Source organism: Amblyomma americanum, chromosome 5, assembly GCF_052857255.1.
Source record: "Amblyomma americanum isolate KBUSLIRL-KWMA chromosome 5, ASM5285725v1, whole genome shotgun sequence".
Classification (NCBI taxonomy): Eukaryota; Metazoa; Arthropoda; class Arachnida; order Ixodida; family Ixodidae; genus Amblyomma; species Amblyomma americanum.
This window is the reverse complement of record NC_135501.1, coordinates 136,311,526-136,325,754: the sequence shown is the minus strand read 5'-3', so window position 1 is coordinate 136,325,754 and position 14,229 is coordinate 136,311,526. Positions and strand designations below refer to the sequence as shown.

At 46.6% G+C, this 14,229-nt stretch overlaps 1 protein-coding gene across 2 annotated transcripts in view; it reads right to left on the bottom strand.

Annotated features, from left to right (window-relative positions):
• LOC144132723 (BTB/POZ domain-containing protein 6-like) overlaps nt 1–12,427 on the bottom strand; it is a 29,671-nt gene extending 17,244 nt beyond the window's left edge. Inside the window, exons 1-2 of one of the 2 annotated variants that reach the window (XM_077665331.1) lie at nt 12,258–12,427; nt 1,773–1,918 (exon numbers count right to left, since the gene is read on the bottom strand). In XM_077665331.1, coding sequence (XP_077521457.1) covers nt 1,773–1,918; nt 12,258–12,306 — 195 coding nt within the window. In that variant the 5' untranslated portion in view covers nt 12,307–12,427. The remainder of the gene's footprint in view (nt 1–1,772; nt 1,919–12,257) is intronic. The other variant, XM_077665332.1, reaches the window with a different exon arrangement.
• Nucleotides 12,428–14,229: the final 1,802 nt, after the last annotated feature.

Genomic DNA, 14,229 nt, shown 5'->3' with positions numbered 1-14,229 from the left:
GGTGGGATCCGAACCCACGACCTCCGAATATCGCGTCCGGTGCTCTTACCAACTGAGCTACGGCGACGGCTGTCCAATCTGCTGCTCTCGCGGGTATTTATGTTTACTGGGTGTAAGCGAGCCTTGAGAGTGTTCACCTATATATAAAGTGTGCCCTTTTCTAACGTCATTGAAATATAGCAAATGAACGTTGGGGAAACTATAACAAACTTAATTTAACATCCAAATAACGTCAACGCAACTTCGTCTAAAAGGATACAGCAACCTGGCACTATCATGCAGTCCCGCCGGTCCCGCCAAGGATACGGCACCAACAACGACGACAACACCCGAGCTCCACAACCGATGCATGCAACTAACTCGCCTCCGTACGGATACCACGGAGACAAGCTTATATAGCTATTACTGAAGGTGGTCCATAAGCGAGGGCGGTAAATGGAATATAAGCTAAGTTTTCTAACAATATAAGACGGCTGTGCATGTGACCTACAGCGCGCAAGATATAGGATATATTTTTGTAAAATGCTGCTATTTTGAAGAACATCTTTAAGAAGGCTGGTAATAGCTCTGGGACACATAATGCTTGAAATATTTTTGCAGTGTTGTTTTATAGTTGTGACGTAAACATTATAAAAACACGTAGAACACAATATTACATCAATGTATAATTTGACAGCAAGCCTATTGTTTATGATACATCAATTAACAATATATTTTTTTAATTTTAACATTACAATTAACATTTAGAGCACTGCATTAGTACCATTTTAATTACAATCTTTAGTTAATGTTTATGATACAACATTTAACGTTCTTTGTTAATTTTAATATAAAAAAAACGTTCCATTGTAACATGTAACATTTTTGGAACTTGCATAACAATTTTATAAGATTACCTTAACGTTCGGGGCGGCAGGTGTACACTTATGTCGCCTAATGCACCGTGGTCTAGTGCCGTGCTGGCCGCAGGAGTAACATCAAACTCGGATTGCCAAGACGGATGAGAAAGATCGCTTTATTTTGAGACGTTTTCACCTCCCTCGGAGCAACCGGTTTGTGAGCTGTGAGGAGAGCGTGGTGGAGCATAAAGGAGTACAGACGCCTAACTTTGGTGGCATGTTTTTTTTTTTTCTACAACGATGCGGAAGATACTACTACGCATGAACATTCACGCCGGCTAAAATCTCTGCTCTTCAATAAAGAGATCCCTCACTCTCTCATGAATCACGATATGGTATTCGCCTATGACCGGTAAATAATTTATCACCGAATTTTTCTGTCACGTTGTTTCGGTTTCAACAACCGAAAGATGGCTGTAACGTCAAAGTGTGGTTATATATGTCACGTGAGGCATGAAAAATATGCGATACAATAGTTGCTTCATCGTTTTAATTTACTACAGTGCTGAAGCCAGCCTTCCTCAAGAGCCGGAATGACAACGAATATGGAAGCAGCGATTATTGTATATTCTAGTCATCGTTCGGCTGTTGCAACCGAAACAGCACGAGAAATAAATTAGATTATAAATTACTTAGCACTTGTACGAGAATACCACGTGGCGATCCATGTATACTAACGCCTTTCGCACTATTACAAAGAAGAAAACTCGCACGCAAAAGTTAGGTGTCTATACTCCTTCAAACTTCAACTCTTTCCTGGAATACGAGCACAACATGGCAGCGCCCATCTACCTCTTTTGGTCCATTTTGAAAAGATCTCCACGTTATCAGATGCACATGGTTGTCTGCACGAGCGCAGACTCAACTACTTACTCTTCCGGAAAGCACATCCACACTAGTGCTGGGCGCTGCCGGTGGCCTCGGAGTCGAGCTGAATAAAGGAGGTGGCGGCATCGGCGGGCTGCTGATAGAGGGCCCCAGCCTCTGCAGCTGTCTTCGTAAAGACCCCGAACGGCATCCTGAGTGTAAAGCAGTGGTTGCTGATCAACGCCTCTCTCTCTTTTTTGTTTCGTTTTATGTATAGCGTCAACTGCTATAGACAAACCTCCCAGATCTCGCAATCGTCGCTTCGCATGAAATGACGCCACGACACAGCAGATTCAAGCGACTCAGTGTTGCCGGTCAGGTGTAACTTGTATTGGTAATGCGACCCCCCGTAATGTGCCAAGTCAAAGGGTAATGCGACCAATTAAATGGGTCACATAATGCTCAGACAATAATTGGTTTCTGGCAATATTTATTGGAAGTTGGCTGGTCGACCATGATAAACTGGAGGGGACAGGGTTAATTGAAGGTCGCTGGGGAGAGCTTTTTGTCCTGCAGTATTTTTGGAGGTAGGATTATGATGATGTTGATGGATAGGTCACATATGACTCATGGGTCATTGAGCGACTGGTGACACGCGATCATATGACCTTGATACGTGGTGACGTCATTTCACGCGGAAGTCAACTGCGAGATCACGGAGTTACCTCGCTCCTTGTTAAAGCTCCTTATACATTACCACGACGTCATTCATTCATTCATTCATTCATTCATTCATTCATTCATTCATTCATTCATTCATTCATTCATTCATTCATTCATTCATTCCCGTTCTCACGGATGGACGAAGCCGAGGTAAAAGCTTCATGCAAGCAGCTTGAGATGCCCTCGACCCCCCACAAGCAACAGGCACACTTTCTGGAGCACTTTCACATGGTGACAGATGGAAATGGGTACAATGCAATGAAAAGCAAAAATGTATATAACTGTAAAATAAAAACACGTGACTGCTTCAAAGGAAAAATATAAGAATGCAGCGATGTATAGCAACTGGCGGAAAATGATGATTAGGGGTAATATTTCATGAGCAATTTGAATTCTGATTTCAGTTTGGCACAACATTACCGCTGACGCTGCAATTCATGTGACATAATGTGACCGTATCTTCAACTTTTTTCTACGTGTTTGAGCAGATGATGAAGCAGCGCTGTGCCCATTGAGCTACGCCGCAGTGGGGGGCTCAAAATGATTTCGACCACCTATGTGGCCTTTTAACGTGTGCCGACGTCGCAGTTGAAAATGTAAATTGGTTTCTGGGGAAAGGAAATGGCGCATGCAGTATCTGTCTCATAGATCGTCGAACCGCGCCGTTAGGGAAGGGGTAAAGGAGGGAGTGAAAGAAGAAAGGAAGAAAGAGGCGCGGTAGTGTAGGGCTCCGGAATAATATCGACTACCTGGGGACCTTTAACGTGCACCGACATCGCGCAGCACACGGGCGCCTTAGCGTTTTGCCTCCGTAAAAACGCAGCCGCCGCGGTCGGGTTCGAAGCCGGGAACTCCGGATCAGTAGCCGAGCGCCCTACCCACTGAGCCACCGCGGCGGGTACATTCAGGACTGCCGCACAGAATTCCTCGGCGGTAAAAAAAAAATGAGTCTGTTATAGAAGCTTTCCTTAATTGTTGCCTAAACAAGCATAAGAAGCTAATAAGGAGGAGAAATTATAAGCTAAAATTAGCCGCGTTTCATTAACTGCTGAACCTTGTTACCTAACCTAACCTAACCTAGCCTAACCACTGAGCCACTGCGGCGGGTAAAATCTTAGAGAAGTTATACTCTGGGCTCTACTTCTTTGCTTGCAATATAAGTGGGGCTTTTAGAGAGCGAAAGCTGTGGTGTATCGGGTAAGTAGACGCGGCGTGGCCTCTAACATTGAGTGGTGGTGGTGGTGAAAACTTTTATTTGGTGGAAAGGGTTTGGGAGCCACTGCAGAGTGGCTCCGCTACTTTGTCGGCGTTCCTAGTCCGGGACACCGCACGACGAGGCCCCGTCTCGCGCTTGTTTCACCAGAGCCCTTTGGGTCTCAAGCGAGAAGCCGTTGCGGAGGGCGGTCTCCCATGCCTCTCGGGAAGGGGTAGGGGAAGGGGGAGGTGGGGATTTTGAGTACATGCCCACACCATGTGGAAGATATCACAGGTCTCCCCACAGTGCGGGCATCGCCCATCCGTGTTAGGATCGTAATGTTTGATGATTGCAGGACACAGTTAGAGTACCTGTCTGCGGGCGCCTTAAAGTTCACTCCTCCGTCTTACTCAGCCCCTTGGCGGGGGCCGGGAAAAGGCGGTGGCTGTCGTTATAATGTGTTATGATTTCCCAGAACCGCAGCAGCGGCTGGTTTGTCTCCGAGGCAGAAGAGCTGGGATGTGGAGCCCGGTGAGTAAGCACTCGGGTAGCCGCGTCAGCGGCCTTATTGCCTCCTAAGCCCTGGTGGCCTGGAGCCCAATTGATTCTTTCCGGTGTTAGATCCACCCTGCCAGGTAGGGGTTAAATTAATGGTTGATCGCAAAAGAGTGGTTACCCAATGAACGCAGTGGCGCGTGTCTTCCACAACGTTGTCAACGCTAATGCATGCAGCCAACATCTCTATCTCCTCCCACCGCCACGTACCTGAAAGCGCGACCCAAGGAGTCAGTTATGCGCCCTTCCTTTCCTCAAAATCATCTGTCTAAAGCGTTAGCCCTAACGCGAATGAACACAAAGAATGCCGCGTTTCTGCTACAGTGCCGCGTTTCTGCTACAACGTTGTGAATGCCAACGCATGCAGCGCACATCTGTCACTACCGCCCCGTAGCTTAAAGTGCGACTGAGGTGTCCACCGTCCCAGGGGGCCAATTATGCGCATTTCCTTTCGAAGAAAATTGATGTTTGCTTTTAAAACTGGTTTTGAAGAAATGAAACGGTGAAGTAACTGTCTCACATATATCGGTGGACACCCGAACCGGGTTTGAGGAAAGAAAATGGCGTAGTAACTGTCTCACATATATCGGTACACACTCGAACCGCGCCGTAAGGGGTCTGACCTCTGGCTCACTTGAAGGTCAAAACCACAAGCACCGCGAAATCGTTACGAGGTAGCGTAGTGAAGCTTTCGCTTCAATAATTTTGACGCCTTCGGATACAATGTGGTCTAGTGAAACATTAAAAATCCGGCTTTGTTTGCAGTTGCGATTGATCAGTGGAGTAATGCAGGACGTCGCGGACCCTAGTACATTGTCACCAACTATAATTTTATTTTTTTACAACGAAAGCTGTTATAGGATTGGTTTAGCCACATAGATCTGCCTACTACCGTGGAATCTACTACATGCGTCAGACGTAAGGCCTTAATTACTTAGAGAATTGCATACCCAACAATTCGGGACAGAAGCATTTTTGAGCGGGAAACCTTTTATGAACGCAATTTTTTTCATACAATGTAAGATTTCACTGTAACGATGAATATATCCGCAGATCACCGAACGGTAGCCTGAATTTTTTTATTGTTAGCGTTTTTTGCTATTGTCAAAAGCGTTCAGCATTGGTTTTCTATGGGAGCCTTAACTCTTTGATAAGATCGATGGAAACACTTTAAAAGAAAGATTTGCTATATATCAGAAGAATGGACCATTAACTTTACCAAAATATTTCCTTAAAAGTATATTATAATTTTTCAATTTTCAAAATTTTTGTCCGAAATTGTTGGCCATGTTTTGCCACCCTCCAAAGTGGGCAGGTGGCAAGTGAACTGAATTGGATTCATAAGGTGCTACCTGCCACAATGGGCAAGTGGGACAGAGGATTGGGACTCTCCCGCATGATTTTAATGTAACCGAATAAAATAACAATTTTTGCAAAACGCGGGGCCGCGTAGATAAACCACACATATATGTAACAGCAATTGCTGGTTCGTACCGCAGCGGTGGCCTAGTGGTTTGAACATCCGCCTCGCATGGGGGAGATGCGGGGTTAGATACCCAGTGCCGCCGGGCACCCACCGGAGATAAAATAGGTACAAACTTTCCGCAGCCATGTGCTCGGCTTCTTTAGGGTGAAATACTTCTTGGTAAATGGGTTTTGACCCCACCTTGAGTAGACGAAAAAAACCTTTCGCCATGGCACTCTTTGGCCAAAGCTGCCCTTGCGCCGTAAAAATTCATCATCATCATCATTCATCATTAACAATCCGTGCCGTAAGTCGGAAAGCCTAGCTCTACTAATTTTTTTTTATTAAGGTGATGTCCTACTATAGCACATAAGACCGGAACACGCACGAATTATGACACCCAAGCACTACGTATTCATTATCTTGTGCTTTCAACAAATCCGGCTAACTAAAGAAATAATTTCATCTACATCCTCTAAAAGCTTATCAACAATGTGTTTCGATTAAGTCTGAATTGTCCATTGCGTTGCATATACTTGGAGCTGTTTTCTTCTTTCTTCTCTCATGTTGCCAACATTTATATAGTAGGATACAGCTTAAAAAAAAACTGCAGTTGGTAGCAATGGACCGCGACTCACCGGGTTCAGACCCCGACAGCAAACGATATGAGCTTTGAATGCGACATTTAGATTGTCATCTTGAAAAACAACCCAGTTTCTCTGTAACAAAATTGCCCGATTGGTCGAGAGGGTCTCGACGTCATCAACACTGCCAAGTTTTCAAATCAGAAATGTTAGAGGGCATTCCATTGGATTATCACATGGTGGTATATACTAACCCGACCCCCTCTTCCATCTCATTACCCCAATTAATACATACAAATCCACATTAGTCACGCATTAATCCACCTTCATCAGCCAATGATGCAACTAATCCGCCTTAATCCATCTTCTGGGGTGGGCCAACTTCCAAATGCTATCGCTTTTCTTCTTTAAGAGTATAGTCTAGAAGTCCGCAAGTTTTTAATGTTTGTCTATATCAAACAATTCAGATGCCTAAAAATTCTTGTTTATAATTTCGTCTTTCGTTATATGCTTCAAGTCACAAGAAAAACTAACAACGGGCTTGAATTTTCTAGTCCCGGAATTCTGTGCGGCAGTCATAATTGCGGGTGGAGATGTTGTATACGACAATAAAAATTTCTGTAGGTTCGTTCTGCACCACTAATATATATATATATATATATATATATATATATATATATATATATATATATATATATATATATATATATATATATATATATATATATATATATATATATATATATATATTAGTGGTGCAGAACGAACCTACAGAAATATATATATATATATATATATATATATATATATATATATATATATATATATATATATATATATATATATATATATATATATATATATATATATATATATATATAACGACAAATAGCACTATGCACCGTTATGACAGCCGATAAGGATGGTATGTGAAGATATACGTTCTTTTTTTTTTGCATCTGCGCATGCGCCGCCGTTACCGGGGAGCGAGCAAACAGACATGGCGGAGCTCTGCTGCCCACTTCGGACCAAATACAGTATCGACGCCGCATTCTTCAGCGCGATACCTCGCTCTTAATTGAGACATTCGCTTTTAATTCGCATAGTATTACTCATATGTCAGAGTATATGTGACAACAAGCCCATGTTTTCCAGATAATTAGGCGATTTTCGAGCTGTTAAGCCTAACTTAAGTCGCGTACGTTGTCTACGTAGCAACGATAGCAGTTCTTTAGCTTTGTGCCAGCTATAAAAAATTTTCTACTTCAACAGCTGTTTTATTTTCTGGAAAAAAAAACAAACACAATTATTGTTTTCTTTCCTGAAAAAGAAATAAACAAAGGCTGGTAATGTACTCACCGTTTTTATCAGTAATAGCAAAAAAAAGTTTACTCTCCGTAGATGGCGCCACAGTGTGTTCGTACGAGCACCGTGCAAACGACGCTGCGGCACGGCAAACTAAAAGTGCCGTAGTTCTGTTACAGAACTACAGCGTTCGCAAAACTGTGAGCACTGCGCGTAAGCTTAATACCTACTCCGTAAAAGAATTGTCTACTGGTCATGGCAACGTACATCACTCTTTTTCGCCTTACGGCCACTTGATGCGGTAGAAACGCTATTCTGAAACGTCGTCTGCCGTAACGCTAACCGGAAAGTCCGGCGTCCTGTCACACGGTAATGTAAACACGGTAACGATATGCTATATAGCTCTCTAATAGCTGGGCCGTAAAAAGGGCCTCTAGTACCCAAGCGATTTATAAGTACTCTGGCTTCCTAGTAAGGAAGGGCTCATAAAATCATCCAATGCAATTTAGAACACCCTCTCGAGGTACAGCATGAAATACTTTAAATTATACCAAGGGCGAACCGGAGATGGTTTATGGTTTACGGGGGTTTAGCGTCCCAAAGCGACTGAGGCTATCAGAGACGCCGTAGTGAAGGACTCCGGAAATTTCGACCACCTGGGGTTCTTTAACGTGCACTGACATCGCACAATATACGGGCCTCTAGAATTCTGCCTCCATGGAAATTCGACCGCCGCGGCCGGGGTCGAACCCGCGTCATTCGGGTCAGCAGCCGAGCGCCATAACCACTGAGCCATCGCGGCGGCTTAACCGGAGATGGGTTTAAATACACAATAAATATCCCTCTCTCCCTATGTCCTACATTCCTACATGGTGCCGCCGCGGTGGCGAAGTGGTTACTACGCTCGGCTGCTGATCCGAAAGACAGGAGTTCGATCCCCGCCGCGGCGGTCGCATTTCGATGGAGGCGTAATGCTAGAGGCCCGTGTGTACTGTGCGATGTCCGTGCAGGTTAAAGAACCCCAGGTGGTGGAAATAATCCGCAGCCCCTCACACGGTATCCTTCATAGCCGAAGTCGCTTTGGGACGTAAAACCCCACAAAGCAAAAAGAAAAATCCTACATGGTCTCTTCGTTACGGCCCAATGGGCACTGGAGCTTCAGTGGACGTCCGCAGGACGTCTCAGACGTCCTCAGGATGTCCAAGGGAGTTTCAGTGCCCATTGGGGGGCCACGTCCACTAGGGCTCGCGTCTCGAAAGTTGGTACGTCAACGTCGGAACCTACCCATTCCCGCCCCCTCGCAAGATAGCGCACGCGCACTCACTCACTCACTCACTCACTCACTCACTCACTCACTCACTCACTCACTCACTCACTCACTCACTCACTCACTCACTCACTCACTCACTCACTCACTCACTCACTCACTCACTCACTCACTCACTCACTCACTCACTTTCATGCAGTCATCCAGTAAAATCTTCGTTGTTCGGTTCGGATAAGCCGTGAACGGATCGCCAGTCGACGCAAACGAGAATGTCGGTTGCTGGCTCCGCTTATCAGTTGGCGCAGTGCGTTCATCCTGGCTGGGAAGGAAGTGTTTTCTTCAGACTCCGGACGACGACTTCCTGCAGGGGACACGCCCGGCACGCGTAAAGATCCGGTCGGGGACCGTTGGCACTGCTACTGATTTGCACCGCAGCACCGATTATTGGAATTTCACTACAACAAAGGAAGCATTAACGGTGCACTGAGCAAAAATTGAAGCTGCCCTGTATCGACTGATGCCCTCATTCTAATTACAAACAGTCCAAACGCACAGAAAAGGGAGATTTTTGTAGCTATAGAAAATCTCGAAAAATAAAATACAGTTATTGCCGCCACCGGCCATTTTCATAAGCAAACACATACGACATCAAGTGCTTGATTGTTGGCCGATCTGTGCGGCTAGGTCTCTTCGGCATTCACTTTAAACCAGGGGTCGCGCAGCCATAATAATAATAATTGGTTTTGGGTGGAAAGGAAATGGCGCAGTATCTGTCTCATATATCGTTGGACACCTGAACCGCGCCGTAAGGGAAGGGATAGAGGAGGGAGTGAAAGAAGAAAGGAAGAGAGGGGTGCCGTAGTGCAGGGCTCCGGAATAATTTCGACCACCTGGGGATCTTTAACGTGCACTGACATCGCACAGCACACGGGCGCCTTAGCGTTTTTCCTCCATAAGAACGCAGCCGCCGCGGTCGGGTTCGAACCAGGAACTCCGGATCAGTAGCCGAGCGCCCTAGCCACTGAGCCACCGCGGCGGGGTCGCGCAGTCGTCAATGTGACGTGTTTGGGCTGAGTGGCGGAGGGAAATATCTGAGCTTTTAAATCCAAATTTCCCCCCAAAATATAAGCCTTTTGGTGCCTGAAAAACGCCCACGACATACACGTCGGAGCCTCGCTGTACCCTCCGATGCAGACGCTTTTCCATGTAGTAAACGCACGTGTGAGTTGTTTGTACAGTCGTCCACAGACCTGCCTAAAGCACTCGAAATCCATGCCGTGAGCGCTCCGCAGCGCACAGAGTGACGTCTAGCGGCAGCGCCTGGTTCGAGATAGCGCATCTTTCGGTATCATCTGAGCATTAGACATGCACCTTGGTCCAGGTTGGACCGATAGTATGAATGAATGAATAAATAAATATCGAACCAGGCGCTGTGGAGCGCAGAGGGCACCGAGTTCGAAAGCGCTCTATGCAGGTCTTTGGACGACTGTACATATGCCGCCAACGGTTGCGAGTGTAGACATACGATGGAGTGTGTCGGTGGCCGAGACGTTGCTTATCAGTTGGCACAGTGCCTTCGTCCTTGCATCGGGCGACAAGAGAGAAGCGTTTCCCCCTGACTCGTGGCTACTTCCTGACGGAGGGACACGTAAAGCTGCTGTCGGTGACCGTTGAACCATTAGAACACAATACGCCTATCATCTTTTGATGGCGGGCGTTAAAGAAGGGTACCTTATCGCTTCTGAACCGAGCCACGGCTTGGAAAAGGATGCGATCTAACTCAACGCCGGAGCATGTGCGGCAAAACTTCGCCAAATGTGCTCATTTTAAAGATGTGCCTTTTGTGCGATGTGCCTCCCGCACATCGCACAAAAAGGACAACGAATAAGTCCGACCCGTTATGTTTTGCCCTCTTATTGCGAACATCGGGATGTAACGAACAAACGACGCGTGACGGTCGGACTCGTTATAAGCTGGTTCGACATTATTATGAAGTTTTCTGGAATGGGGGTGTCACAGGGCAGGGACTAGCAGGTCTTCGACATATCTAAAACTTGTACTACGCGACTCCGAAACGCACACACTCTTAGTTACAAAAAGTAAAAGGAAATAAAGGGAAGAAAAGCAATTGGTCTAAACACAGTTTCATTTTGTATTCGATTTCAAGTTACGTATTGCAATCCCTCGTTACGGACTCTCGCCGAAGATGCCTTTCGGTTCGCAAGAACACTCCCCTCGTACGCTCTACGCGGTGACATATATCTCGTTAAAAACCGTTTCGTTATAACGAGGTTCGACTGCATGATATGTTCTAAGTCTATCGTGTTCGCACAAATGTAGCGCGCTGCGCGTCGCCGACTCTGTGTTGTAACCGGCACAGCGGAGGACGTGAGGAACGGCGATAGCGATGAGTGGGCGGAGAGGAAAGAGGAGGAGGAGGGTGCGGCGGGAGCAGACGAGAGCGGTGCCGCGCCAGCGGTTGCTGCGAGACGGGCCGACCCGAGCAGACTCAGCAGCCAGCCGAAGCTAAGCGGCGCTGCCGTCTGACACTCCATGTTTCGTTTGCGATCGCATATACATGGTTCTTGAAATACCTAGACAACTGCGTTCAAATTTCGCAACACTGAGTAGCGTAACGTCGGCATATTTTTTTTTTTGTTTTGTGATACGACAGGAGCGATTAGTCGTTACCTCAGTTTGTTTTTGCATGAGTTCTACTGAAGAACTGAGTCTTTTTTTTTTTTAATAGCGGTTCACCAAACGCCACACCCGCATTTAAGCCATGGTACATTCTGGTAACAACGATAAATACGGATTATATCTGTTTATGGGCGTTTAATGTCCCAAAACGACTTAGGCTATGAGGGACGCCATAGTGAAGGGCTCTGGAAATTTCGACCACCTGGAGTTCTTTAACAACGGGCACTGACATCGCACAGTACACATGCGTCTTGAATTAGAAGATTATGGATTTTTTTTTTATGGCGCAAGGGCATCAATGGCCAAAGAGCGCCGTCACAAGGTATTTTCGACTACTCAAGGTGGGGTCAACGACCCATTTCTCAAGCATTTCACCCCAGATAAGCCGAGCACCAGACCAGGGGAAAGCTTGCACCCATTGTATCACCGGTGGGTACCTGGCAGCACTGGGGATCGAACCCCGCACCTCCCTCTTGCGAGGGGTATGCTCAACCACTTCGCCACCGCGTCTAGGATTATATCAAAGAGCGTTTCAAACCAGAATGAGCTCCACGACAACGACAAAAAAAGAAGATTCTTAATCCGTTTTCGTTGTTGCCGCCAGTTCTCCCTTCGAAAGCTGCTTCACGTAACGGACAACTAGCTCAAACTAATTTTTTCTACAAAAACGATTATAGCTTCCGCGACGGTAGAGAGAGACACACGCAGAGGGGGTAATTCGCGCACCCGAGCTTAAACAACGCGCACAAGCACTCACCGCACGTAGTCCCGAGACGCCTCCTGCACTGGCGCGGCCTCGGCGTCATTGCTGCAAGCGCGATTGCTCTCAAACGCCACGTATCCGCGAACGAGAGAAGATCGCCTCTGCTGCCGCACGCCGCACTCGGCACACGCTCTCGGCCGCGCCCCAACGGAGAAGCGGCGACCGACGCAACCCGGCTCCGCATTGGGGTGCAGATAGCGACGATATACGTGCATGCGCGCCATCTGCGAGGCGAAGCTTCGTTCTCGTACCTTTCGCAACCGCGGTTCGCTACAAGCTTGGAGCGCAGCGCGCGTAACATACCCAGCAATTCTGGATAGAATCATTTTTGAGCGGGAAACCATTTATGAACGCAGTTTTTTTTTTCATATAGTGTAAGATTTCACTCTAACAATCAATATACCCGCATGATCACCCGACGGCAGTCTTACATTTTTTTTCTAATAAAGTTTTTGCTTTCTGTCGTCGAAAGCGTTCCCTATTGGTTTTCTATAGCTGTCTTAACTGTTCGATGCAATCGACGGAAACACTTTAAAAGAGAGGTTTTGCTACCTAAGAGAATAATGGACCATTGCCTTCAATATAACCATAAGCGTATCTTACAATTTTTTAATTTCAAAATTTTTTGTCCGAGAACGAAACTGAAGACAGCTCTGTAGATATCTCAGAGCGAAAACGCTATTTCGATGGGTAAACTCCGACCAAGACCTTGCGATGTTTGTGGGTTTGTGCCAAGCGAAATAAAAATGAATCGAATACATATATGCGACATTGATTCGAACCCGCGGCGGCGGGAACAGATCAGCTTCGAGGTGGCCACAGCGCGAGAGTTTCTAGGCTGTCGCCGAAGCTGAACACGCCTCGTCTTAAACTGCCACACTCTCGCGTCGTACATTGCGCATCGTCTTTATCAACTAATACTGCTATCAAACCAATATTCGTGCCTTGAGTTATGTGGCGGTAGCGCAGAGAGATGTGCGCTGCATGCGTTGGCTTAAACAACGCTGTGGCAGGAACGCGACTCTAGAGCACTACGCGTTGCAGTCGGCAACATTGCGGCAGAGACACGGCACTGGAGCATAAGGCCCTGGCGTACATTAGGTGAATTGACATTTACGATGAAAAAGTTGAAGTCGCGCATAACTGGCTGCCCCGCCGCGGTGGCTCAGTGGTTAGGGCGCTCGACTACTGATCCGGAGTTCCCGGGTTCGAACCCGACCGCGGCGGCTGCGTTTTTATGGAGGAAAAACGCGAAGGCGCCCGTGTGCTGTGCGATGTCAGTGCACGTTAAAGATCCCCAGGTGGTCGAAATTATTCCGGAGCCCTCCACTACGGCACCTCTTTATTCTTTTCTTCTTTCACTCCTCCTTTATCCCTTCCCTTACGGCGCGGTTCAGGTGTCCAAAGATATACGAGACAGATACTGCGCCATTTCCTTTCCCCAAAAAACCAATTATTATTATAACTGGCTCCCTGGGTGATTTGACACCCCAATCGTGCTTTCAGGTACGCGGCGGTGGTGTGCGCATGCAAAAAAACTGCGCTTTCGCACAATATTTCGTGCTTTGAAATGCTAAACCGACGGCCTTTTTTGTTTTCAGTGATGTCAGTTCAATCCCAGGTGACAGCGGTTGCGTTTGATGAAGGCGAAACACACGAACCCTGCTTACCCCAGGTGTTAGAAATTTATCCGGAGCCCTCCACCACGGCCTCTATATATCTCTCTTCTTTTTTTAACTCCCTCCTTCCTTCGTTCCCACGCTGCGTGGTTGCGGCGTCCACCGAGAAGTGAGATAGCCAATTACTGCGCCTTTCCTTTCTTCTCAACCAATTAATTTATTTGAGTATTAATCACCTGTGTCGTTCTTTGTTGCTATGCATTTTACATCTGTTGGACAGAAGAACACACTGGTGCGTGGAATTAAATTTAAAAGAGGAAATTTACTTCTTTCTTCCGAGCCAGTTG